The 24,886-nt window shown below is 43.8% G+C and overlaps 1 protein-coding gene across 3 annotated transcripts in view; it reads left to right on the forward strand.

The window, feature by feature from the left end:
* Positions 1-24,886, forward strand: part of ABHD12 (abhydrolase domain containing 12, lysophospholipase) — a 101,543-nt gene that overhangs the window by 51,121 nt on the left and 25,536 nt on the right. For all 3 annotated transcript variants that reach the window (XR_004679415.1, XR_004679414.1, XM_035005718.1), the window contains exons 2-3: positions 11,245-11,369; positions 19,520-19,625. Coding sequence is in view for 1 of the 3 variants with exons in the window: in XM_035005718.1 (XP_034861609.1) it covers positions 11,245-11,369; positions 19,520-19,625 (231 nt within the window). In the remaining 2 variants the exon portion in view is untranslated. The remainder of the gene's footprint in view (positions 1-11,244; positions 11,370-19,519; positions 19,626-24,886) is intronic.

The following is a 24,886-nucleotide window of genomic DNA, read 5'->3' on the forward strand; positions in this document are numbered from 1 at the left end:
TGATTTTGAGGGGCATTCTCTGTGCCTCCTGGACTTGAATGCCCATTTCCTTCCCCATATTAAGGACGTTCTCTGCTATAATTTGCTCCAATATACCTTCTGCCCCTCTCTCTCTTTCCTCTTCTTCTGGGATCCCAATTATTCTAATATTGTTTCATCTTATGGCATCACTTATCTCTCGAATTCTGCCCTTGTGATCCAGTAGTTGTTTATCTCTTTTTCTCAGCTTCTTTATTCTCTCTCACTTGGTCTTCTATATCACTGATTCTCTCTTCTGCCTCTTTTATCCTAGCAGTTAGAGCCTCCATTTTTTATTGCACCCCATTAATAGCCTTTCTGATTTCAGCTTGGTTAGATTGCATTTATTTCTCCAGAAAGGGATTCTCTAGTTAATCTTCCATGCTTTTTTCAAGCCCAGCTAGTATCTCTATAATCGTCATTCTGAACTCTAGTTCCGACATCTTAGTAATGTCCATATTGATTAGGTCCCTGGCAGTCGGTATGCCTACTGTTCTTTTTTTTGAGGCGATTTTTTTTCCGTCTTGTCATTTTGTCCAGAGGAGAATAGATGAATGAGAGAACAACATGCTAACAGGGAACAACATGCTAACAGGGTAACAATGACCCCAGAAAAATATACACAAAACAAATCAGAAGAGACCTGAAACTGGTGGGGAAAGAGAGGGAAAGAAAAAACAAAAAGAATATGATCAGGCAGGTGAATAGATCAGAGCCACACGCTAGATTTTGGGCGTATTCTGGTCTGTTAGAAGAAACTGCCTCCCAAAATTTTAAAGAAAGAAAAACTTATATATATACAAAAATAAGAGTAAATACGATGAAGGGCTGGAATATGACTATAAAGAGGAAAATTATAAAAGATTTCATAAAAGGAATTGATAAGAAGTTGGTTGAAAAAAGAAAGAAGAAAAAAAAAAAGAATGTGATCAGGCAGGAGACTAGAACAAAGCCATACACTAGGGTATATTTTGGTCTGTTAGAAGAAACTGTATCCCAAAATTTTAAAGAGAGAGAAATATATATATATATATATATATATATATATATATATATATATACACACACAAAATAAGGTTAACTACAATGAAGGGATAGAATATGACTCTAAAAAAATTTTTAAAGATTTTTAAAAAAATTGGTAAGATAGGATGTTGGTTGAAAAAGGGAAAAAGAAAAATGAAAAAAAAATAGGAAAAAAAAGAAAATTAAAAAAATTAACTTTGGAAGACTAAAGAATCAGGGGGGAAAAAGCCATGAATTCTATGTGCAGTATTCCCCTAGCACTGGAGTTCTGCCGTTCTCATTGATCAGTAAACTTGGTCTTGGCTGGCTGTTCTTGCTGATCTTCTGGGGGAGGGGCCTGTTGCGGTGGTTCCCAAATGTCTTTGCCGGAGGTGGAATTGCCCCGCCCTTGCCGATCTGGGCTAAGTAATCTGCTCCGGTTTGGTCTTGGGAGCTTTTGTTCCCTGCAAGCTTTCTGTACAGCTTTGGAGGAGGAGAGTGAAAATGGCAGCCTCCCAATCTCCGCTCCAGAGGAGCGGAGAACTCGGGGCCCGCTCCTCACTGCGCCCCCCAGAGAAAAGCAGTCAATCACTCCCATCTCCCCGGTCTCCGGCCCTATTCTGTGCTCACCCGGCCTGTGACCGAGCATTTCTCTCTCTGGCACCTGACCCCGTGTGGAGTCTCCAAACCCAGCAGATCCCTGCGGTGCGCTCCCCTGCTGCTCCTCCCCGGGGAGGAAGGAGAGTCTGCCCAGATCTGCCACTTGTTGGGTCCCTGCTGGAGGAGCAGTGGCCCGACTGTGCCGTGGATCACGGTTTATGGCAATCCCGAGCTGAGAGCCTGCTCCTCAGCTCCGTCTCTGCAGCAGGCTTCCCCGCCGATCCTTAGGAGCTCTGCTGCACTCAGGCACCCCCGGTCTTTCTGTGACCCCGAGGGTCCTGAGACCACACTGTCCCACAAGGTTTCTCCCCCCCGCTTAGCCACTGGAGCGACATCCCTCAGTGGAGCCAACTTCTAAAAGTTCCGATTTTGTGCTCCGTTGCTCTATCACTTGCCAGAAGTGGCCGACGGAGACCCCCTCCCCCGCCATCTATCCTCCTGAATATTGCCTTGGATTCACTTCTCCGCACGTCCTACCTTTCAGAAAGTGGTTGCTTTTCTGTTCAGAGAGTTGCTGCTATTTTCTTCGATCACCTGTTGAGTTTGTAGGTGTTCAGAATGGTTTGATCCCTATCCACCTGAATTCCTGGGACCAGACGAAATCCAGGTCTCCTACTTCTTCACCACCTTGCTCCCCACCCCCCGCCCAGGGATGTAATTCTTCGATAGCTTTACCCAGTACCTCCTTTGTTTATAGGTTTTATTCCTTTTTTTTCTAACAATTTGAGAAGATAGTCACTATTTATGTTTTCTTACAAAATAGTCTGTATCATTGAATTTTAGAAATTTTATTAGCTTAGCAAAGCATGTGATACTCTCTATTAAAAGAAATTTAATGTGAGGTTACCTCACTTTTCTGATCCCTAATTTCGTATATTCTCTTTTCAGCCCAGAACTTACTGGGTTCTTTTCTTGCTTTTTCTTGAATAAACAGCTCTTGGATTTGTTAATCAATTTTGTATTTCTTATGTTTGAACTTCTTTTAAATGAAATATTTTTGTCGTGCTGATTATGCAAGTGTAATAGACTTTTTTTCTCTGTACACCTTTTAAAAAGATTTTGACTTGCTTACAAGATTTATTACTGACCATAGCACTGATTGAAATAAAATGTAGAGAAATTAAATTTCATTATGGGAACTTATACTCCTAGGTATTAAAGGAATGTGTACTTAATTATTAAATACAGGCATACCTTGGAGATGTTATGGGTTTAGGTGTAGACCACCAATAAAACAAATACTGCAATAAAGCTATTCAAAGTTTTTGGTTTCCCAGTGCATATAAAAGTTAAAGTTATATAAAAATGATGTTTGTACTGTTGTCTATTAAGTGTACAATAGCATTATGTCTAAAAAAAGTATGTAACTTAATTAAAAATATTGCTAAAAATTGCTAACCATCATCTGAGCTTTCAGCAAGTCATAATCACTGATCACAGGTCACCGTAATAAATATAATAATAATGAAATGTTTGAAATATTGTGAAGCTTACCAAAATGTGACACAGAGACATTAAGGGAGCAGATACTATTGGAAAAATGGCACCAAGAAACTTGCTTGATGCCGGTTGCCACAAACTTTCAATTTGTAAAAAACTCAATATTTGCAAAGCACAGTAAAGCAAAAAGCATGCTAAAATGGGGTGTGCCTGTATTCATATCAAGAAATAGCATCAGCAATCTAGAAACTCATGTCCTGTATAAGGAAAAGCTCCCAATATGAGAGGGAAAGAAGTGTGCTCCCAGGGGGCACACTTTACAGGCAGATAGAGCACCGTTGCAGTCAGGGAGCCAGGAGGTTCTAGGGAGTACCCTGCTGAGAACACCACGCAGGCTGTATTTCCAGATTACAAAAACCTTGTCCTTTAGTTATAGAACTCTTACAGAACTTAATTATTTACAAGTCTAGAACTTTCTAATTAAAATAATGGTATAAATATTCTAATATAAGAGCTATGGAGTTTTCAAAACAAAATAGATTCTGCTTGTTCTGTGAATTTCTTAGTGTGCTATATACTGTTGGTTCCATCTACAGTTACTAACCACCGATTGCCAGTCCAGCAGTGTCCTCATTTCTCACCCTTGGCTTCAGGTTTCCTGGGGAGTCCCAAAACACTTGATAGCTACAAGCAACATTTTTGTTGTTGTTCACTTAAGAAAAACTTTATTTTTAAGTTTTATTTTATTGTCATAAGAACACTTAACATATCTACTCTCTTAATAAGATGTGAAGCGTACAATGCAATATTTTTTTTTAACATTTTTTATTTATTTGACAGAGAGAGAGACAGCGAGAGAGGGAACACAAGCAGGGGCAGAGGGAGAGGGAGAAGCAGGCTTCCCGCGGAGCAGGGAGCCCGAAGTGGGGCTCGATCCCAGAATCCTGGGACCATGACCTGAGCCAAAGGCAGTCGGCTAACGACTGAGCCACCCAGGCGCCCCTACAATGCAATATTGTTAACTGTAGGGACAATGTTGTACTGTAGATCTCTTGAACTTACTCATCTTGTGTGATTGAGACTTGATGCATTTGATTAATAAATCCCAGTTCCCACTCCTTGCCACCGCTGACAACCACCATTCTATTCTGATTCTATGAGTTTGAGGATCTTAAACTTTGCTTTTAGAGCAGCTTCAGATTCACAGCAAAATCGAGCAGGAAGTACAGACACTTCCAGGCTCCCTCTGCCCCCACACATGCAACCTCCCGAGCAGCCAACATCTTGCACCACAATAGAACATTTATTATAGTCAGTGAGCCTACAGTGACACATCATCATCACCCAGATTCTGTAGTTTACATTCGGGTTCCACTTGGTGGTGCACATTCAGGGGTTTTAACAAATGTGTAATGAATAGTTCCACTACCCTAAAAATCCTCTGTGCTCTGCCTGTTCATCCTTCCATCCCTGCTAACCCCTGGCAGCCACTAATCTTTTTACTGTCTCCATAGTTTTGTCTTTTGCAAGGTGTCGTATAGTTGCAGTTATACAGTATGTAGCCTTTTCAGATTGGATTCTTTCACTCAGCAACAAGTTCCACAATATTAAGTTTTCTCTGAGTCCTTTCGTGGCTAAATAACTCATTTCATTTTAAGCTAAATAACATCCGATTGTCTGGATGTACCACAGTTTGTTTATCCATTTACCTACTAGAGGACATCTTCATTGATTCCAACTTTAGGCTACTATAAATATTTGTGAACAGGTTTTTGTGTGGACTTAGGTTTTCTACTCATTTGGGTAAACACCAAGGAGTGTGATTGCCAGAAGGTATGGTAAGAGTATATTTAGTTTTGCAAGAATGTGCCAAACTGTCTCCCAGTGAGGCTGCACCATTTTGCATTCCCACTAGCAATGAGTGAGAGTTCTTGTTGCTCCATGTCCTCATCAGCATTTGGCGTTGTCAGTATTTTGTGTTTTGTCCTTTGTAATATGTGTCTGGTGGTATCTCATTGTTTTAATTTCGAATTCCCCAATGACATATGATGTTCAACATCTTTTCACATGCTTGCTTCTCGTCTATATATCTTTTTTGATGAGGTGTCTGTTCAAGTCTCTTGCCTTTTTTTTTAATTGGGTTGTTTTCTCATTGTTGAGTTTTAAGAGTCCTTTGTGTATTTTAGACAATAGTCCTTTATCAGATTTGTCTTTTGCAAATATTTTCTCCCAGTATGTGGCTTCTCTTCCCATTCTCTCTCTCTCTCTTTTTTTTAAGAATTTTATTCACTTGAGAGAGAGAGAGAGAGAGAGAGAGAGCACAAGCAGGTGGGGGAGGGGCAGAGGAAGAGGGAGAAGCAGACTCCATGCTGAGCAGGGAGCCAGACACAGGGCTTGATCCCAGGACCCTGACATTTTGACCTGAGCCGAAGGCAGATGCTTAACCGACTGAGCCACCCAGGTGACCCTCTTCTCATTCTCTTCATGCTGTCTTGGGCAGAACAGAAGTTGTTAATTTTAGTAATAAAGTCTAACTTACCAATTATTTCTTTGGTGGATTGTACCTTAGATGTGGTTATCTAACAAGTCATCACCCTACCCAAAGTCACCTACATTTTCTTCTGCCATCTTGTAGGAGTTTTATAGCTTCACATTGTACGTTTAGCTCTATGAGCCATTATGAGTTCATTTTTGTGAAGGGTGTAAGTGTGTGTCTAGATTCGTTTTTTTGCATGTGGATATCCAGTTATTACAGCACCATCTGTGGACCAGACTCTTTTTTCCCCATTTTATTACTCTTGCACTATTGTCAGAGATCAGTTAACTATATTTATGTGGCTCTATTTCTGGGCTCGCTGCTATGTTCCATTGATCTGTTTGTTCTTTCACGAGTACCACACTGGAACTGACTGTCAGCCTGCAGCCTGCCCATCTCTCTGAGGGCTCCAGGCTTCCTTCCCCAGACTCCTTGGCCTTTCCTTGGCCCTTCTCCACCCCTCCTTCCCTCTGAGGTACAGGTCTTGGGCCCTTTCACATCGTTACCAAACAGTTCAGCCAAGGGTTGCTCTGGGATCTACCCTTCTAGGAGGCAGCAGGAAGTTGTAAGTTGCACAAATTGTCCTTTTGTAGAATAATTTGTTAAAAAGTCCCGTCAGAAAATGTCTACAGATCTATGATCATTTGAGAGAAAATCTCAGATTGCGCATTGAGTGCTCTGATTTGGGCTGCTTTTCCAGAAAGAAAGACCAGGATGAAGGCGGGTAGGATGCTCATAGGCCTGGAGGAATGTGGGAGTGGAGGTCACCTTGGCCAGCCCCCACACACTATGCCAGGCTTCTTGTCTGGGAGTAAGTTACTCAGCTCCTTGGAAGTTGCTGTGTGCTCTGTGAAAATGGGGCTAATATTTACTTGGACAGATTGAGAGAACATGAAATCCAGCAAATTGGTCAGATTTATTAATGATTACTTATATTTTACTTGCTATTTTTTAGATTTTGTGGCTGACTTTTTTCCATTATTTTGTTTTTGTTTCGTTAATTATCGATTCTTAGGAATCGCACAGAAATATACAGTAATGTCCAGTGTTCCCATCCCCCAACCTCCTTCAGTTTGAGGTAACATGTAACGCAACTATAGTACAAAATCAGCCCTAGGAGATTGACATTGATGCAATCCATAGAGCTTATTCAGATTCCACCAGTTAAAAATACACTCATTGTGTGTGTGTGTGTGTGTGTGTGTAACGCTGTGCAATCTCATTACATGTGTAGCTTCATGGAACCACTGTCACATGAAGGTACTCACCTATACCACCCCTACCAGGCTCCTTCATGCTACCCCTTTATTGCCACCCCTATCCCCGCCCTCCCATCCCTAAACCAGGGCAACCACTAATCGCGTCTCCATCTCTATCACTTTGTCACTTAAAGAACATTTTTATAGACGGACTTACATAACATGTGACCTTTTGGGATTGATTGACTTTTTAAACTCAGTATATTTCCCAGGTTCATCCAAGTTGTTGCACAGTCAATAGTTCGTTCTTTTTTATTGCTGAGTAGTGTTCCATGGCCGTATGGACAATTTGTTTATCCACTCACCTCTTGAAAGGCATCTGAGTTGGCGCTATTATGAATAGAGCTGCTGTAGGCATTCATGTACAAGTTTCTACATGAAAATAAGTCTTCATTTCTCTGGAATAAATGCCCAAGAACACAACTGTTGGGCTTTATCCTAAGTCCATTCATTGTATTTATTTTTACAGTTCCTTTCTATTTCTTGACAAGTGATTCTGGTTATCTGTTTATGGTACTGCTAATATGAGTAACCTTTAAAGACAAGCACACTGAATCATTGTACAGCCTATGGCAAAAGTTGTTCCTCTGTGTGTGGATGTGTGCACTGTAGAGAAAGGTGGGCCTCCATGATTACTCCAGGTCACATGCAGGTAATAAATGGAGGTGATGCTTTCCTCAGCTGCCTGGGAAATGTTCATTCTTATTAGTAATCAAGAACAGGGAATCTTCTAGCAAGGAGTAACTACATTAATAGCAGTACTTCCAGCAATAAGTGGAGGTTTGCAACTAAAGGAATTTCTGAGAAAATGAACAAAATTGTCACAAGAAGTAGGTAATAATTAAGAAATTAAGAAAATGATATATTTTTTCCAGACGTTGTTTATATCCTCCTTCTCTCTTGTTTCTTCTTGATAAATTCTTTTAACTTTATAAGGAACAGACAGTTCCTGTCTTATATAAACTATTTTGAAATATGAGGAAGATGAAAAGCCACTGTCTGTGGAGGAAGCCGAACCCTGAAATAGCACAGAAAAAACAATGCAGGTTTCACTAATGAACAGGAATACTTTTTAGGTGAAATGATATATCAAAGCAGAAGTCTGTTGCTGTCCTGGCCATCTTATTGGGCTTCTTTCACTCGGCATAGGTTTTTTTTTAATTTAATTTAATTTAATTTTTTAGTGTAATCTCTACCTCCAATGTGGGGCTCGAACTCATGAGCCCAAGATCAAGAGTTACATGCTCCTCCTACTGAGCCAGCCAGGCACCCCTCACTCAGCATAGTTATTTTGAGGTTCATCCACATGGTTGCACGTATCCATAGCTGGTTCCTTTTTCTTGCTGTGTACTATTCCATTCTAAGGACAAATCATGGTTTGCTTATCCATTCACCTGTTGATAGACATTTGTATTATCTCAGTGGCTATTTTGAATAAAACTTTCATGAGTGTTTTTTTTTTTTTTTGAGAGCTTGAGCACTAGCGGGAGGAGGGGCAGAGGGAGAGGGAGAGAAAGAACCCCAAGCAGACTCCATGCTGAGCACAGAGCCCAATGTGGGGCTCAATCCTATGATCCCCGAGGTCAGGACCTGAGCCAAAACCAAAAGTTAGATGCCCTACTGACCCAGCCACCCAGGTGCCCCTCGTGAGTGTTTTTGATCAAGTCTTTGTGTGTACATATGCTTTCCTTGCTCTGAGGACATAAAATTACAAGCTGCGTGAATACCTTATAATGGCCAGATTTATGCAGGCTCTAGAGGGTGAGTGACCAAATTGTGCAAGGGACATAGGAATGGCCAATGTGGCCAGAGCAGAGGACCGAAGCATGAGCTTTGCATCTGGCATTTGATGGTTGTGCATTTGATTGCAGGCTATTTTCTTTTTTATGGGCTCTCCATTTTCTCTCAGAATGAAGTCCTGAATTCTTCTTGGCCTCTTTGGACCTCTCACATTGTGCCCAGCCTTCCCTTTCAGGCCCATTACTATGCCCAGTCCCTGCTCTTTCCCTTAATGAGAGTAAGAAGACTGTGATGACAGCTTAGATATATTGTGGACCCGGAACTCATATGTGCACTCTATGTGCATTATTGTGTGTAATCCTTCCAGGAGCCCCACAAAGGAGGTACCACTTTTATGCCCTCGGTGCAGGGAAGAAACCACAGCTCAGAGAGGTTAAGTAATTTATCCAGGATTGCACAGCTAGTAAGTGGTAGGTTAGAAGTTAGAGTAGATCATCTGACTTCAGAGCCAGCACCTTTAACCACCATGTTATACACCCTTCATCACTGGAAGGACAGATTGTGCATGGAATTTAAGATGCCATTTAAAATTTTTTTTTTTTTTAATTTATTTGAGACAGAGAGAATGAGATACAGAGAGCATGAGAGGGAGGAGGGTCAGAGGGAGAAGCAGACTCCCTGCCGAGCAGGGAGCCCGATGTGGGACTCGATCCCAGAACTCCAGGATCATGACCTGAGCCGAAGGCAGTCGCTTAACCAACTGAGCCACCCAGGCGCCCTAAGATGCCATTTTAAACTATTCTTCTACATCATCTAGTTAACTCCTATATTCCTAACTTAGTGTTTCCTCCCAGTGGCCCCTTCCCTGGCAGCCCGGACTGGGTCAGATTACCCTGAACCACGTGCCTCTCTCAGAGCTCTGTGTCTGCCCCACTGAGCTGGGAGCACAGCATGGATGCAGAGGCCTTCCTTTGCTTCCTTTAGTGTCTGCTGCCCAAAGAGTGCTAGCATTGAGTAAACCAGGTGAATGAGTTATACTGTCAGATACGAATGTTTGTCATCAGCTTTGCTGAGGTATTATTTACACATACAAATGTGTAACTACAATCAAGATAAAATTATTTTGATTACTCTAAAAGTTCCCTGTGTGCCCCTTGCAATCTCCCTCCATCCCCAGCTACCATTGTTCTGTTTGTCTGTCTCTATAGTTTTGTCTCTTCTAGAATTTTAGATAAACGGAATCATACAGTATGTAGTCTTTTGTGTCTGTCTTATTTAGCAGAATGCTTTTGAGATGCATCCATATTATTGCATGTGTCAGCAGTTCCAGGTATATATTTAAAACCACTTTAAATATTTATTTTGGAAACAGTCCAGAAATAAATACTTAGCCCCACTCAGGTTTAGACTTGGTTCATAAGTTAGAGCAGCGGTTTCCAAGGATCCTCCCCAGGATCCTTTCAGAGTGTCCACAAGGTCGAAATGATTTTCATAATAACCCAAAGATATTATTTGCCTTTTTTACTCATTGTCTCAGAGTTTTCCAGATGCTGCCTGACGTGTGGTATTGCAACAGATTGGATGCAGAAAGATAGGAGAATCCATCTGTCTTTTATTAAGCTATCTGGCTTAAAGAAATTTGTAAAAATGTTAATGCCGCTCTCCTCACTAAAAGTTTTTGTGTTGGAAAATATAATCACTTTTTAAAAAACAAATGTTAATTATATTAACATTTAATGGCTTTCTTGTTATTAGATGCATGAATAAATATTTTTAAATTGTATTTTAACTTCTCACATGATAAATAGTCATAAATATAAACCGTGTAAACAGAAGCTCTTTGGGGGCTTCAGTTTTCTAGTTATAGAGAAACCCTTAGTCCAAGGAGTTTAGAATCTCTGGACTAGGGACATTTTTGAAAAGGCATCAGGAATAGGATAAGGAAGTCTTGGAGCTGCGTGGGCTTAGAAGAGGATCTGGAGACCTGGCCTACGTTGCCTGGAGAAGGGGCCTCCATCCGGTGGTGCCAGATGGAATGTGGGCTGGAATGCAAGGACAGGCAGTGTCAGCTACAGTCTCACTGTCAGCCCCCTGCTCGCTCCCCAGACCTGGTTGGGCAGGTTCTGTTGATGTTTCAGCTTCCTACAAGGAGCCAGCGGGCAGCCCATGCCTGTGGCTGGCTTGCAGGACAGCGATCACGCGGCCTAGAGCCAGCCACTTTCCCCAGATGAAGCTGCTGCTACGATCTGACTTCAGGTCGGGCATTTGCTGGGGAGCTGACTGATGTCTGTGCTGTGTTCTGATTCCAAGGCAAGCACAGGAAATCATCAAGATGGTCCGTTGGCTTTCAGGAGAAACTATGTACCCTCCCCCTTCCCGCGCAATAGAGTTCTAAGCTCAGATTGAAAGACTGTCTAAAATAATTATTTTAACAAAAGCAGGTGGGAGGCTAGTCTTATTACTGGCACAGTTATTGTGGGGAAAGTGACATGTAGATTTTGGTTAGTGATTTTGATAATGCTGTTAATAAACGGGAGCAAAATTGCACCTCCAGTCTTTGACCTGTTAATTGCTCTTCTCTTGCAGGCGAAAGGGCCTGTGGTTCCGACTGAGGAAGATACTTCTCTGTGTTCTGGGGTTGTATGTTGCCATTCCATTTCTCATCAAACTATGTCCTGGGATACAGGCCAAACTGATTTTCTTGAATTTTGGTAAGTACCACGTGCCCATTTTGCCTTGAATTTTAGTAAGAATTCATTTGCATGATGATTTATATATTTTTATATCTACCACTCAGATCAAGAAATAGAACATTTCTATTACCCAGAAAGTTCCCAGTGCCCCTTCCCAGTTACAGGCTGCTGCAATGACTGCGTTGTTCTCCAGGGCTAACAGTTGTGTGCACAGGTAACCCCTGCTTGGCTGGGGGTCCTGCTTTAGTGGCAGTGGGTAAGGATGTTAATGGTGTTGTGTTGGAGGTGCTCTGCCCTTGTGCCATCTAGGAGGCTCACTGTACTTGGAAAAGATAACCACTAAAAGGTGACCACCTTAAACAAAAATAATTAGGACCTTTTTCTTTAAAAATAAAAAAAAATCAGCCTGACATGCTTTGGTTTCTATGGAATTATATGCTCCCTCTATAGGTGTTGTAGTCTCCCTGAGTTAACTTAGACCTTGTGTGTTCCAAAGGTGTTTTTTTTTTCATGCTGTGTATTTACTTTTGTGCAAGTAGGAGGAGGAAGGTCCAGAAGTCTCAAGCTTAGGAAATAGAAGGCAGAGGGCTCCCAGGTACATAATTGCTGGGAATAATCCTCTTAAGGAGCATCATTTTACACCTACAAGATGAGGCTAGGAGGGAAGAGGCTGGGTCTGCGAGTGTTAGGGTTTGAAGGTAGAACGTGGTGCTTGGCGCACAGCAGGTACTCCATAAGCAATGGCCTTCAGCTTGAGAGTGCAGGTATGCGTAGCATCTGAACCAGTCGAGGTGGGCTCTGTGCATGCTCTTAGCTGTTGGTTTGCAAAGAGTAGGTTTGGACCTTGTGTATTTGGGAGGAGAGGTTTGAAAGTTAGGGCTGTTGCCGTGAGAAGAGGCAGCAGGGTTGCTGGTAGAGAAGGAAGGAGGAGGAAGAGCATGAAGATGAGGGGGAGGACAGACAGGAGGTGTTGAGATGGCTCACGTGTGACTGTGGCCTGGGACAAGCAGGGGGTGGCACTGGGGCCAGGCATGTCAGGGCTACAGAACCCTCTTCTGTAGTAACGCAGTGCTCCAGGCTCTGTAGGTGCCTGGGCATACGGGTTCGGGTTTATGAAGTCTACAGTGGACTTAATCACAGAAACTTAGAAGTCACTGGCTAAAAAGAGCATTTCTGCTCTCAAGAGAAACAGTAAGGAGGAGGAAGAGAAATAGTAAGGTCAGTGTTCACTACTTTGTAAATCTAAAGTAAGTTTTTTTAATTTGGTGTCTTAAAATAAGTATAAAATACTTACAGTATACCAAGAGGCATTTGATTTTTCTGACAGAAATGTAGCTGAACTTTGAGGAATTTATCCTCTCTATGTTTTTGCCGGTGTGAGAGGCACAAACTTAAAAGGAGCTAACAACATACTAAAATAAAGGGAGTTTTGATTTTCTGACTTTAACCCTTAAATGTCCATAGTCGGTCCAGCACAGAAGAGAGTTTGTGTTTACATACAAACACGAGGCTACTGGGTTGCAGATACCCTGATGGCAGACTTTAGGATGGACTCTAAATGGCTTTTCCTACTCTATAGGCCTCTGGGTGCCTTGAGCAGGTGCCTTTGCCACACGGTGGGATCCCAGGAAATATTTGAATTGACTTGCTTTTCTTCAGATCAATTATTTGGGCTACTTTAAACATAGCCCACAAATGTTGCTCGGTTTCCTAATGAAATGGTAGGATGTTCCACAGGAGCAAAACTTGGGTTCTCCTAGTCCACCTCTACAAGGAGATGCCAGTCGCTTACCCTTTCCTTCCCCATGTCCACTGTGTGGCAGTGGGGTCGCCTCCTGCAGGGGTTATAAAGGAGATTGGTTAGCTGTCTGTGCTGCCTCCCCTGTGGGGGAATGGGGGTCCCCAGGGCTGGCCTGCAGTGGTTTGGCAGTTTCAGTCCATGGTGCTGGAGGGCCAGTGTGTTGGGGTAGCACCTCCATTTTTGTCTCCTCAAAATGTGAATCATGATCCTGTGAATTCCATTTGGACTCTAAAGGAAGTCTAAACAGTCTTTTGGGTCTCAGAACATAATCACAGAATATATTCTTAAGTTCACACTAAATCTATCTGAAATCACATTCATAAATCAGATAAATTATAGAAAAAACATAGCCCCATGATTTAAGTCATTATTCTACTTTAAATATATTTTCATAAGCAAAAACTACATGAGCATTCCAAAAACAAAAGATTAACTGAAAAGCCCTGAAAGGCAGTGAAGAAGAAAATGAAAATCATTCTGAGGAAATTGTTAATGTTGTTGCTTATCTGTCTGTTTCCTGTTGGTCTCTTTTGTCTGAGTCTCTACACATAAACATGAGTATGTGTGCTTTTCACTACTTAGGTTCAAAAGTCTGATTCCAGTGTCAGTGATGTTGGGTGATACCCAGTATTTTGTGGTCTTGAAGTCTAGATGACTAGATTGAAGTATAGTTGGCATACAGTAGGATGCTAATTTCAGGGGTACAACACAGAGGTTTGACAATTGTATGCATTACTCAGCGATCGTCACAGTAAGCGTAGTCACCATCTGTCAGCATACTGACTTACTACAGTAGTGTTGACTGTATTCCCTATGTTGTATGTCTCATCCCCATGTGTGTATTTAACTGGAAACTCGTACCTTTTCACCTCCTTCCCCTATTTTGCCCTTCTCCCCACCTCCTCCCCCTCTGGCAACCACCAATTTGTTCTCTGTATTTGTGGGTCTGTTTCAGTTTGCTTGTTCCTTTGTTTTGTTTTTTAGATGCCACATGTAAGTGAAATCCTACAGTATTTGTCTTTCTCTGACTTATTTCACTTAGCATAATGCCCTCTGGGTCTACCCATGTTGTCCCAAATGGCAAGATCTCATCCTTTTTTATGCTGAGTAATGAAGCCTAGATATCTTCTCTGCAGTTCTTTGCCCTCAGATCTAGAACCGTCTCTTGGTGGGAAGGAATGTTTTGGTTCAGAGGCCTGCACAGAACTGCTCCTCTCTGCACATTACCTTGGGCCTTTTTTGGGAAATAGGTTAGATATATGAATTATGTATTTGTTTTTAAAGCAGGCCAGCCAGCCCGCTTCAACATTCTCCAGGATAATAATCCTTATGCTTCCTCTTTCTCTTTCCTCTTAGCAGTCCCTTTTAGCCCTTGATAGCTTTCTTTCCTTTTAAAATTTTTTTGAGTAGTTGACACATAATATTACATTAGTTTCAGGTGTACAACATAGTGATTAGGCTATGCTCACCATGAGTGTAGCCACCATCTGTTACCATAAATGTGATTACAGTATCATTGGCTATATTCCTCATGCCATGCCTTTCATCCCTGTGACTTACTCATTCCAGACCTAGACGTCTGTACCTCCCACTTCTTTTCCCCTATTTTGCTCATCCCCCCATGCCTCTCCCCTCTGGCAATTATCAGTTTGTTCTCCGTGTTTACAAACAGATCAGGTCTGAGTCTGCTTTTTGTTTATTCATTTGTTTTTGTTTTTGTTTTAGATTCCACATATGAGTGAAATCATACAGTATTTGTCTTTCTCTGCCTGACTTATTTCACTTAGCATTATACCCTCTAGGTCCATCCATGTTGTCACAAATGGCAAGATATTGTCCTTTTTTATGGCTGTGTAATAGTCTAGTGTGTGTCGGGGGGGTTATTACATTGTCCTTATCCATTCATCTATTCATGGACACTTGGGTTTCTCCCATATCTTGGCTATTGTAAGTAATGCTGCAGTAAACATGGGGATGCATGTATCCTTTCAAATTAGTGTTTCCATTTTCTTTGGGTAGTAGTGGAATTATTGTATCATATGGTATTTCTATTTTTAATTTTTTGAGGAACCTCCCTACTATATTCCTTTCTTATCCCCTTTCTTTTATGGAAACCCCTACAGCCCCCATCACAGTGTTAGAATTTGATAGAACCCAGAGAGCCCTCTGCCCTCCCTTGTTGGCACTACACCTCTTCCAGTGCATCAGTGACTGGGATGAGAGGTAGCCCCGATATTTAAAATCCTCAGGCAGTCAAAAGTGTCCATTATGGCTAAGTAGCTGTAGTCTCTCACCCTATCATGTATTTTGCAGGTGGACTAAAGACGGGATGATAGAATAGGTTGTTTTTCATTCAGTCGTGTCCTCACTGGTTATTCACTGAACACCGCTTGTGCAGGATCCTCTCTAAATCATGCCCATTGGTATGTGGTTGCCAATAAATGACAGTGCAGCCAGAGGGTGAATAATGAAAAATGGGAAGGAAGGGAAGCCAGAGGTGGGGTTGAAGCAGCTGGATGTGTCTTGCAAGCCTGTGGACACAGCATGTGTGTATTTGGTTCCCGGGTTGTGCACTTGAGCTGTATGTGAGGCCGAACTTGTATAGCTAGCAGTGAGGGGCTGGGTCACTGTCCCAGACTCCTCACTCCTGCCCCTGCCATGGGCCCTGTGGGCCCTGTGCTGTGTCCCTCCTCCAACCCTGTGAATGAAGCAGGGCCCCAAGGGTCATGGGGCCAAGGGATAACACAGGAGGTCAGAGGTCCCTGGTACCCAGCTGTTCCTGGCCAGCAGGAGTGAGGTGTGTTCTGGCCTGGGCATAGCCTGCCACCCTCCTCTTGCACCCCTTGACCCTGTCCCTTTGTGGCATTTTGCTTACTCAGACCAGTAGTTACCAGTGGTTCCTTTGGCCACACCTCTCTGGAGCTGTCTGACCCCCTGGACTGACCATGGACCTCCACTCTCCGGAGGAGCCCCATGGGAAGAGAGGCACATGGGTGGCATCTGCTGGACTCAGCGCTTTCACTGCCTTCTTTTTCACGGTTATTTCTAAAACAGAAATAAAAGTGGACTGGAAGACAAGTTTTGTGGAATGAGGTCCTCCTGGAGGAGAATCTGGCTTCTCAGTTTCTAAATTTCTCAGGCCTGGAAGCTTTCGGGATTAGCTGCTAATCCTCATTAAACAGTTTTCACAGGTAGGGAGTTCCCTTGGAGCTGTGGGGTTGTGTGGAAGTAGCTTAACTACCTTCTTCCCCAATCCAGAACCCACTGAGGCCTGAGAGCTGAGCCAGTGGAAGCCAAGTGCCCTCAGCCCTTGATGACACCCACTTTTTGTTTGGCATGGGGGCTGGGGGTGGGTAATTCCAGTCTCAGGAGCAAAATTAAGGGAATCTGGGTGTGGGGTTGAACAGTGGATACGGGGTTTGGGGTTTTCAGAGTTTTTTTTTTTTTTGAACGATTTTATCCATTTATTTGACAGAGAGAGGGAACACAAGCAGGGGGAGTGGGAGAGGGAGAAGCAGGCTTCCCGCGGAGCAGGGAGCCTGATGCGGGGCTCAATCCCAGGACCCCAGGATCATGACCTGAGCTGAAGGCAGACACTTAACGACTGAGCCACCCAGGTGCCCCGGTTTTCAGAGCTTTATTGAAGTCATTTCACTTCACAGTTGTGAGATGATGAACGGGCACATGAAGCTGCAGCTGTCAGCTCCCACAGCATGGAACATTGTCCCAGAATGGAGATTGCAGGAGTAGGTACCTGCGTCTGAAACAGCACGGGAAACAGGCCCTTGCCAGCCTTCTGTCTGGTCAGGAGCCTTCTCTGAGTCCCGTTGCCAGAGTAAAATATGACCTCCGTAGCATGGCTACTTTGGTCCCCGGGGGCAGATGTAAGAAATACCACAAACTGGGTGGCTTAAAACAACAGAAATTTATTCTCTCTCACTTCTAGAGCCTGGAAGCCTGAAATCAAGGTGTCAGCAGGGCCACGCTCTCTGAGACTCTGGGCACAGTCCTTCCTGGCCTCCTCCAGGCCTCTGGTGGAGGCCAAGAGTCTGTGGTGTCCCTCGACCTGTAGCTGCACCACTCCAGCCTCTGCCTCTGTCGTCACGCAGCTGCCTCCTCCCAGTGTCTTTCCACTGTCTTCCGCTGTCCTTGTCTGTGTCTGTGTCCCAGTTTTCCCTTTTGATAGTGACACCAGGTCTACTGGATTGAAGTCCACCTTATGACCTTGGTTTAGCTTGATTGTCTCTGTAAAGACCCTATTTCCAAATAAGGTCACATTCTGATGGGCTGGGGGTTGGGACTTCAGTGTATTCTGAAAAGGACCTGAGGGCCAGTTCGTATCAGAGCCATTGACCTTTCTTCCTTCCTGTCTGATGAGTCAAGAGTGCAGGCTGTGGAGTGGCTGCTAGGTGCTGCCAGGTCTGTGCCGTGGGAGCTGGTGACCTAACAAGAGCTCTGAGGTGGAAGAGCTGGTGTGCACATCGCAGGAGGCGCCGCAGGAAGGCGCACGCGGCACGGGGCCGGCATGACAGGAGCACCAGGACATGTGATGCCACCTCCTTTGATGGCCCTTTTTCTTTTGAGAGAAAGTCATAATTAAAGTTTAAAAAATTTAGCCTTCTCCTTGGTGAAGAGGTGTATTAAGAAGCTGAAGGTACAAGTGGCAGCCCTCATGGGAGGATTTATCTCCTTGCATGGTCTGAAATGCTCAGGGAATTTCTGGGGAAGTGTGCCTCCTCATGTCCTCATGAGTGGGTATTTCATTTCTTCAGCAAATGCGTGGTGGAGCTGCAGTGGGCATTGGAGGAGTGAGAGCTAAATGTGCAGGTATGTGGTGGGAGAGTACTCAGAGGTCAGCAAGTGCAAAGGTTGTGGCTCAGGAACAGGATGGTAGTGCGAGATGAGCACGTTTGGCTTGGTGCCATGTGGGTATGTGCAGTTATGTAATGAGACTACTCTCTTCACCAAAGAAAACTGTATAGAGGTGTGTGACTCTTTTATATAAGGTGGGATTGGCTAGAGGCCAGGACCATCCTGCTGTTTGTCCTTATGCCCTTTGGGAGTTGCCATTTGATAAAGTGAGTAAATCTCACCTCATGGTTTTGTTTTTTTTGTTTTTTGTTTTTTGTTTTTAAGTTTTTCAGTCTTTGGGGCACCTGGGTGGTTCAGTCAGTTAAGCGTCTGACTCTTGATTTCAGCTCAGGTCATGATCTCAGGGACATGAGATTGAGACCTGTGCTGGGCTCCACGCTGGGCTTGGAGCCTGCTTAAGATTCTCTCTCTCCCTCTCCTACTCCCCTACACCCTGCTCGCATGCTCTCTCAAAAAAAAAAAAATTAAGTTTTTCAATTTTTGACTATAGCCTTAAAAATTGTGTTCACCACAAGCAGTAAAAGCACAACAGTATATAAAGGAAAAATTAAATATCCCCACCTGCCCAGGCATGCATGCGTGCATGTGTGTCGCACACACACACTTTGGTAACAGCCTGACCTGTGTCTTCCTTTATTTCTTTCCGAGTCCCATGTGGATTGTGATGTTGAATACATTTGCTTGCTTTTACAGTAACATTGTGGGACTGTGCAGCATATCTGGTCATCTCACTCCTTCTCTGCTCTCCTACCTATAGTTCGTGGACGTTCCCCCATGTCATTGGGTCTTAGTTGGTCTCCAGCTAATGGCCCCTGGATTTTCCATAGTGTGGGCGCATTACAGAATTCTGCTCTGTTGGCAGGTGACCTGTTAAATGTAGGGCACCTGTTGTACAGTTCCATTTGGCGTCACTTAACTCCAGATGGGCTCTGTGGATTCCCTGCACCCGAACCTCATCTTCTGCTGTCATGTCTGCATGAAGTGACAGCACTAGAAACTTCAGGACCCCACTTAACTGACTCACACCTACATTCACTTGGTCACCAAGTCTGGTGGCCTTGGCTCCAGAACACACCACCCATTTGTCACCTTTCCCCTTGTTCCTCCCACCACCACCCAGGTTCCAGCCTTCACTTGTGGCTTAGCCAGGCTTGGCTGGCCTCCCCATCTCCAGCCTCTCTCGTGGCCGGCATGTCCCTCAGGCTCCTCAGGCCCCTTTCGTTCCCTCACTTGTGACTTCTCACCTTGAACAACCGTCAGGGGGTCCATCTGTTCTCGGACTCATCCTTGCTAGAGGATGTGCAGGCGTGCCCACAGCGTTCCAGCGCTTGCTCACCCAGCCCTGCACCTGAGGCCAAGGGCCCTGTGTACCTGGCAGTCTTGGGTTGGAAAAGACTTGGCACTTCCTGAGAGCTTCACCTCTGCTCTGTGCGTGTACACATGTATGTCCATCTGCCCCCACTAATCCTGGTTTCCATATCTTTATCCCCCACAGTGAGGGTTCCCTATTTCATTGACTTGAAAAAACCGCAGGATCAAGGTTTGAATCACACATGTAATTACTACCTCCAGCCAGAGGAAGACGTGACCATTGGAGTCTGGTGAGTGACCAGCGGCGTGGCCAGTGTTGTCCAAGATGATCGCCTGTCTGTTTTTATCCTCCCCCTTTCCGTTTCCAAAGCAGATATCTTGGCTAAATTTGATCCTAATGGAGCATGATGAGATGGCATCAGATCTGTTCTGAGGTTTTCAAACACCGAAGGCTTTGTGAACCAGGCTGTTTGTGGAAGAGAGCCTTATTTCCAGAGGGAAAAAAAGAGTATGAGCACAGAATCACGAGCACAGATTTGAGATACACTCTTTCTTAGAGAAGGGAACTTGAAAACAGCTGGATTTCTTCCACGTGCAGTGCTTACAGCCACTGATAATGGTGGTGTTTGCTCTCTTCTTGTATTGACTTTTTTGAGCCAAAATTTAAATGGGACTTAAGCTCTGTGACTTCTTTCTGTCTTCTTGGAATATGTTTTCCTGCTTTTCCCTATGGATAAGTGGGTGTTTCTGAACAACTAAATTAAAATTGACCAACTTTTCTGTGGCACTTTCTTTCTTCTCTCTGAAGCAGCTTGGCATCACTGCCCCTTTATGTAGCTGGGTTTCTCTTTCAGCAGCCATGACATCCTCTCTGCCCTTGCAGAAAACTGCTGTGTACGTGAGATGCTTCTAAACAAAATGCTGTGGGTGGCTTCCCAGTGTGGGCTGTGAGGAAGTTCAGCCATATCTAATGGTCTTGGGTAGAGAACATAAAATGGGAAGGGAGATTATTGTTCTAGGAGTTAATGCTGGGACTAGGCTTTTGTTATTTCTGGTTTAATTTAATCTTATATTTACTGACCAGTGTGTGTGCATGGGACACTTTGCTCTTGTGTCCTCAGTCAGAAGGTTGATGTGTTTTGCTCAGAGCTATCTGTTAGGAATTGGTCAGCCCTCCTGCTGGTTAGTGTGGTCTGTGCTTTGAGACATGGACAGGGGTTTGTTAGTAGGGACCTCTTCCTTGGGTAGTGGTTAGGGCAGTCTATTGCAGGAGGGATGTTTGTGCTGCTGATACTTAGGCTGAAAGCTCCCACAGCAGTTACCCAAGAAGGTTGTCCTGAGTGACAGCAATGGCGAGACTCAAATTAGTGACGGCCAGGCTGTGTGCTGCTGGGCCCCGGCTGGCCTGCCCAGGTCTGTGCCCTGTACTGTCATGAGGATGCTGTGGGCCCTCGGGCAGCAGTAGGCCTTATTCTTAGCTGCCTGTTTGTGGGCACAAGCTCTCCCTCTGGCAGGGGACAGGAGAGCCCTGGGAATAGGGTCCCTCTCCTCTGGGTGGGAGCTTCCCGGGCCTTTGTGAAGAGCACCAGGCTTGGGGTAAGCTGGCTCCTGGAAGTACAGCAGTGTCCAGGACTTTTAAAATGTGCCTTTTGGTCCCATGGGTTTATAATTGCCATAGAGTGATCATTATGGTCAGAATCAGAACCATCCAAAATGCTGTCCTCTGGAATGGGTCAAAGAAACGTTAGAAGTGAAATGCTAAGGGGCACCTGGGTGGCTCAGTTGGTAAGCGTCTGACTCTTGATTTCGGCTCAGGTCACGATCTCAGGGTTGTGAGATTGAGCCCCACGTCATGCCCCACACTGGGCCTGGAATCTGCTTAAGATTCTCTCTCTGCCCCTCCCTCCTCTGCCCTCTAAAAAGAAAATGAAGAAGTAAAATGCTGAAACTTAAGTAGAAAATTTAAAAATGGCCATTTAATATTTGTAAGCATTCTTGCTAATAAATGTGAATGTGTTTTACAGAAAAACCTATTCTTTCGGACTCTCTGCAGCAATTAACAGTATTTGATGTGGATTGACTTCAGATTAACTAGAGCATCTCCCTGAGGGAGAGTTCTGGCCAGAGAGACTGAGTGCACCTGCCCGGTCAAGTGTGGGATGAGCCGGGCTGACACCAGTCCATCCATGTAGCATGTTGGCTTGCAGCATCTCCTCCTACAGAGATGGGTCTGCTCCCAGATGCCTTTTAAGCAGGCTCTGGAATCTGCTGTACATTAGAAATGGTGCTTTAAGGATGTCCAGCTTCTAGTCCAGCTCATAAAGATCAGTGTCGCTGAATTACCACCTATGACAGCATGAACTATCTTAGGTCCGTTGTGAATTAAATTGTGTACAGCTTAGACTAGATAGTCCAAGATGGTGGAGGACTTAGTTTCATCTGGTCCCAGGAATTCAGCTAGATAGCTCTCAAATCATTCTGAACACCAGCGAACTCAACTGGAAATGTAAGAAAAGAATAGCTTCAACTCTACAAATAGAAAAGCGACCACTTTCTGCAAGAGTAAGAGGTGCGGAGAAGTGGATCCCAGGCAATATATGGGAAGATAAACCGCGGGGGGCGGGAGCCTCTATAAGCCGACTACTGGAAAGTGATAGAGCCGCGGAGCACAAAACCGGAAATTTTAGAAGTCTGCTCTGCTGAGTGATGTCCCTGCCTGAAAGATGCTCAGGTGGCGAAATCCTAGGTGGAACGGTGTGGTCTCAGGACCCTTGGGGTCACAGGAAGACCGGGGGTGCCTGAGTGCAGCAGAGCTCCCAGGTATCAGAGCGGGGAAGCCAGCTGCAATCAATGAACCCAGGAGTGGGCTCTCAGCTCGGGGTTGCCATATACCGTGAACTGTGGCATGGTTGGGTGACTGCTCTCCAAGCAGGTTCCCAGCAAGCGGCAGAGCCGTAGGGAGACCGCCTTTCTCCCGGGAGAGGAGAAGCACTGGTATGCACTGCAGGAATCTGCTGGGTTTGGAGACTCCAAACAGGGTCGTATGCCTGAGATAGAAACACTCGGTGACAGGCTAGGTGAGCACAGAATGTGAACTGAGACCCCGGAGACAGGAGTGATTGACTGCTTTTCCCTGAGGGTGCACTGAGGAGTGGGGCCCTGCCTCCCGGAGACTGGGAGGCTACCATTTTCATTTTCATTCTCATTCTCTAAAGCTGCGCAGAAAGCCTCAGGGAACAAAAGCCACAGCGAGCAAGCAATCTGGAGCAGATTACTTAGCCTGGCCCTCTGGCAAGGGCAGTGCAATTCTGCCGAGGGGCAAAGACACCTGAGAATCAGCACAACAGGCCCCTCCCCCCAGAAAACCAGCAAGAACATCCAGCTAAGACCCAAGTTTACCGATCACACAGAACTGCAAAACTCCAGTGCTAGTGGAAAATAGTATATAGAACATGATTTTTGTCCCATGATTCTTTAGTCTTTGAATTTTATTTTTTTCTCTTTCCTTTTCAACCAGTTTTTTATTTTATCAACTCTTCTTTTTAAATCTTTTTTAATTTTCATTTTTACAGTTACATTCTGTCCTTTCATTATATTTACTTTTATTTTTGAATATATATGTTTTTCTTTCTTTACAATTTTGAGATGCAGTTTTTGTTAAAGGCTTTTTAAATTTTCATCTTTATAGTTATGTTCTATCCTTTCATTCTATTTAATTTTATTTTTGTATGTATATAAGTTTTTCTTCCTTTACAGTTTTGGGATCTAGTTTTCTAATAAACAGACCAAAATACAGAATCCACTATATTGCTCTTTTCTGATCATGTCTGATTATAGTCTCTCTCTCTCTATTTTATTTTTTTTTTCAGTTTTGGGTCTTTTCTGATTTGTAGTGTATATTTCTCTGGGGTCGTTGTTGCCATTTTAGTATTTTGTTCTCTTGTCCATCTATTCTTCTCTTGACAGAATGACAAGACGAAAAACTCACCTCAAAAAAAAAAGAACAAGAAGCAGTACTGACTGCCAGGGACCTAATCAGTATTAAGTAAGGTGTCGGAACTAGAGTTCAGAATGACGATTATAAAGATACTAGCTGGAGTTGAGAAAAGCAAAGAAGATTACAGAATCCCTTTCTGGAGAAATAAAAAAAATGAAATCTAACCAAGTTGAAATCAAAAAGGATATGAATGAGATGCAATAAAAAATGGAAGCTCTAATTGCTAGGATAAATGAGGTAGAAGAGAGAAATAGTGATATAGAAGACCAAATGAGAAAAAGAGAGATAAACAACTACTGGATCACGAGGGCATAATTCGAGAGATAAGTGATACCATAAGATGAAACAATATTAGAATAATTGAGATCCCAGAAGAAGAGGAAAGAGAGAGAGGGGCAGAAGGTATATTGGAGCAAATTATAGCAGAGAACTTCCCTAATGTGGGGAAGGAAATGGGCATCCAAGTCCAGGAGGCACAGAGAACACCCCTCAAAATCAATAAAAATAGGTCAACACCCCGACATATAATAGTGTAACTTGCAAATCTCAAAGACAAAGAGAGGGCGCCTGGGTGGCTCAGTTGTTGAGCGTCTGCCTTCAGCTCAGGTCATGATCCCGGGGTCCAGGGATCGAGACCCGCATCGGGCTCCCGGCTCAGTGGGAAGCCTGCTTCTCCCTCTCCCACTCCCCCTGCTTGTGTTCTCTCTCTCTGTCAAATAAATAAAATCTTAAAAAAAAAAGAAAAAGAAAATCCTGAGGGCAGCTCAGGACAAGAGGTCCATAACCTACAAGGGTAGAAACATTAGATTAGCAGCAGACCTATCCACAGAGACCTGGCAGGCCAGAAAGGACTGACATGATATATTCAGGGTGCTAAATGAGAAAAATAATGGAGCCAAGAATACTTTATCCAACTAGGCTGTCATTCAAAATAGAAATAGAGAAAAAGCTTCCAGGACAAACAAACAGAAACTGAAAGGATTTGTGATCACTAAACCAGCCCTGCAAGAAATATTAAAAGGGATTCTTGGGCAGCTGGGAGGCTCAGTTGGTTAAGCAACTGCCTTCGGCTTAGGTCATGATCCCGGAGTCCTGGGATCGAGTCCCACATCAGGCTCCCGGCTCAGCGGGGAGCCTGCTTCTCCCTCTGACCCTCTCCCCTCTCATGCTGTTTCTCTGTCTCTCTCTTTCTCTCAAATAAATAAATAAAATCTTAAAAAAAAAAAAAAGGGATTCTTTAAGTGAAGAGAGAGCCCAAAAGTAACCAGAAAGGAACAGAGACAATGTACAGAAACAGTGACTTTACAGGTAATAAAAAGGCCCTAAATTCATATCTTTCAATAGTTACTCTAAATGCCCAAATCAAAAGACATAGGGTATCAGACTGGATAAAAAAACAAGACCCATCGATATGCTGCCTGCAAGAGACTCGCTTTAGACCCAAAGACACCTCCAGATTGAAAGTGAGGGGGTGGAAAACCATTTATCATGCTAATGGACATCAAAAGAAAGCTGGGGTAGCAATCCTTATATCAGACAAATTAGATTTTAAGC

This window comes from Mirounga leonina, unplaced genomic scaffold (genome assembly GCF_011800145.1).
Source record: "Mirounga leonina isolate KUSES-001 unplaced genomic scaffold, KU_Mleo_1.0 Mir_150, whole genome shotgun sequence".
Lineage (NCBI taxonomy): Eukaryota > Metazoa > Chordata > Mammalia > Carnivora > Phocidae > Mirounga > Mirounga leonina.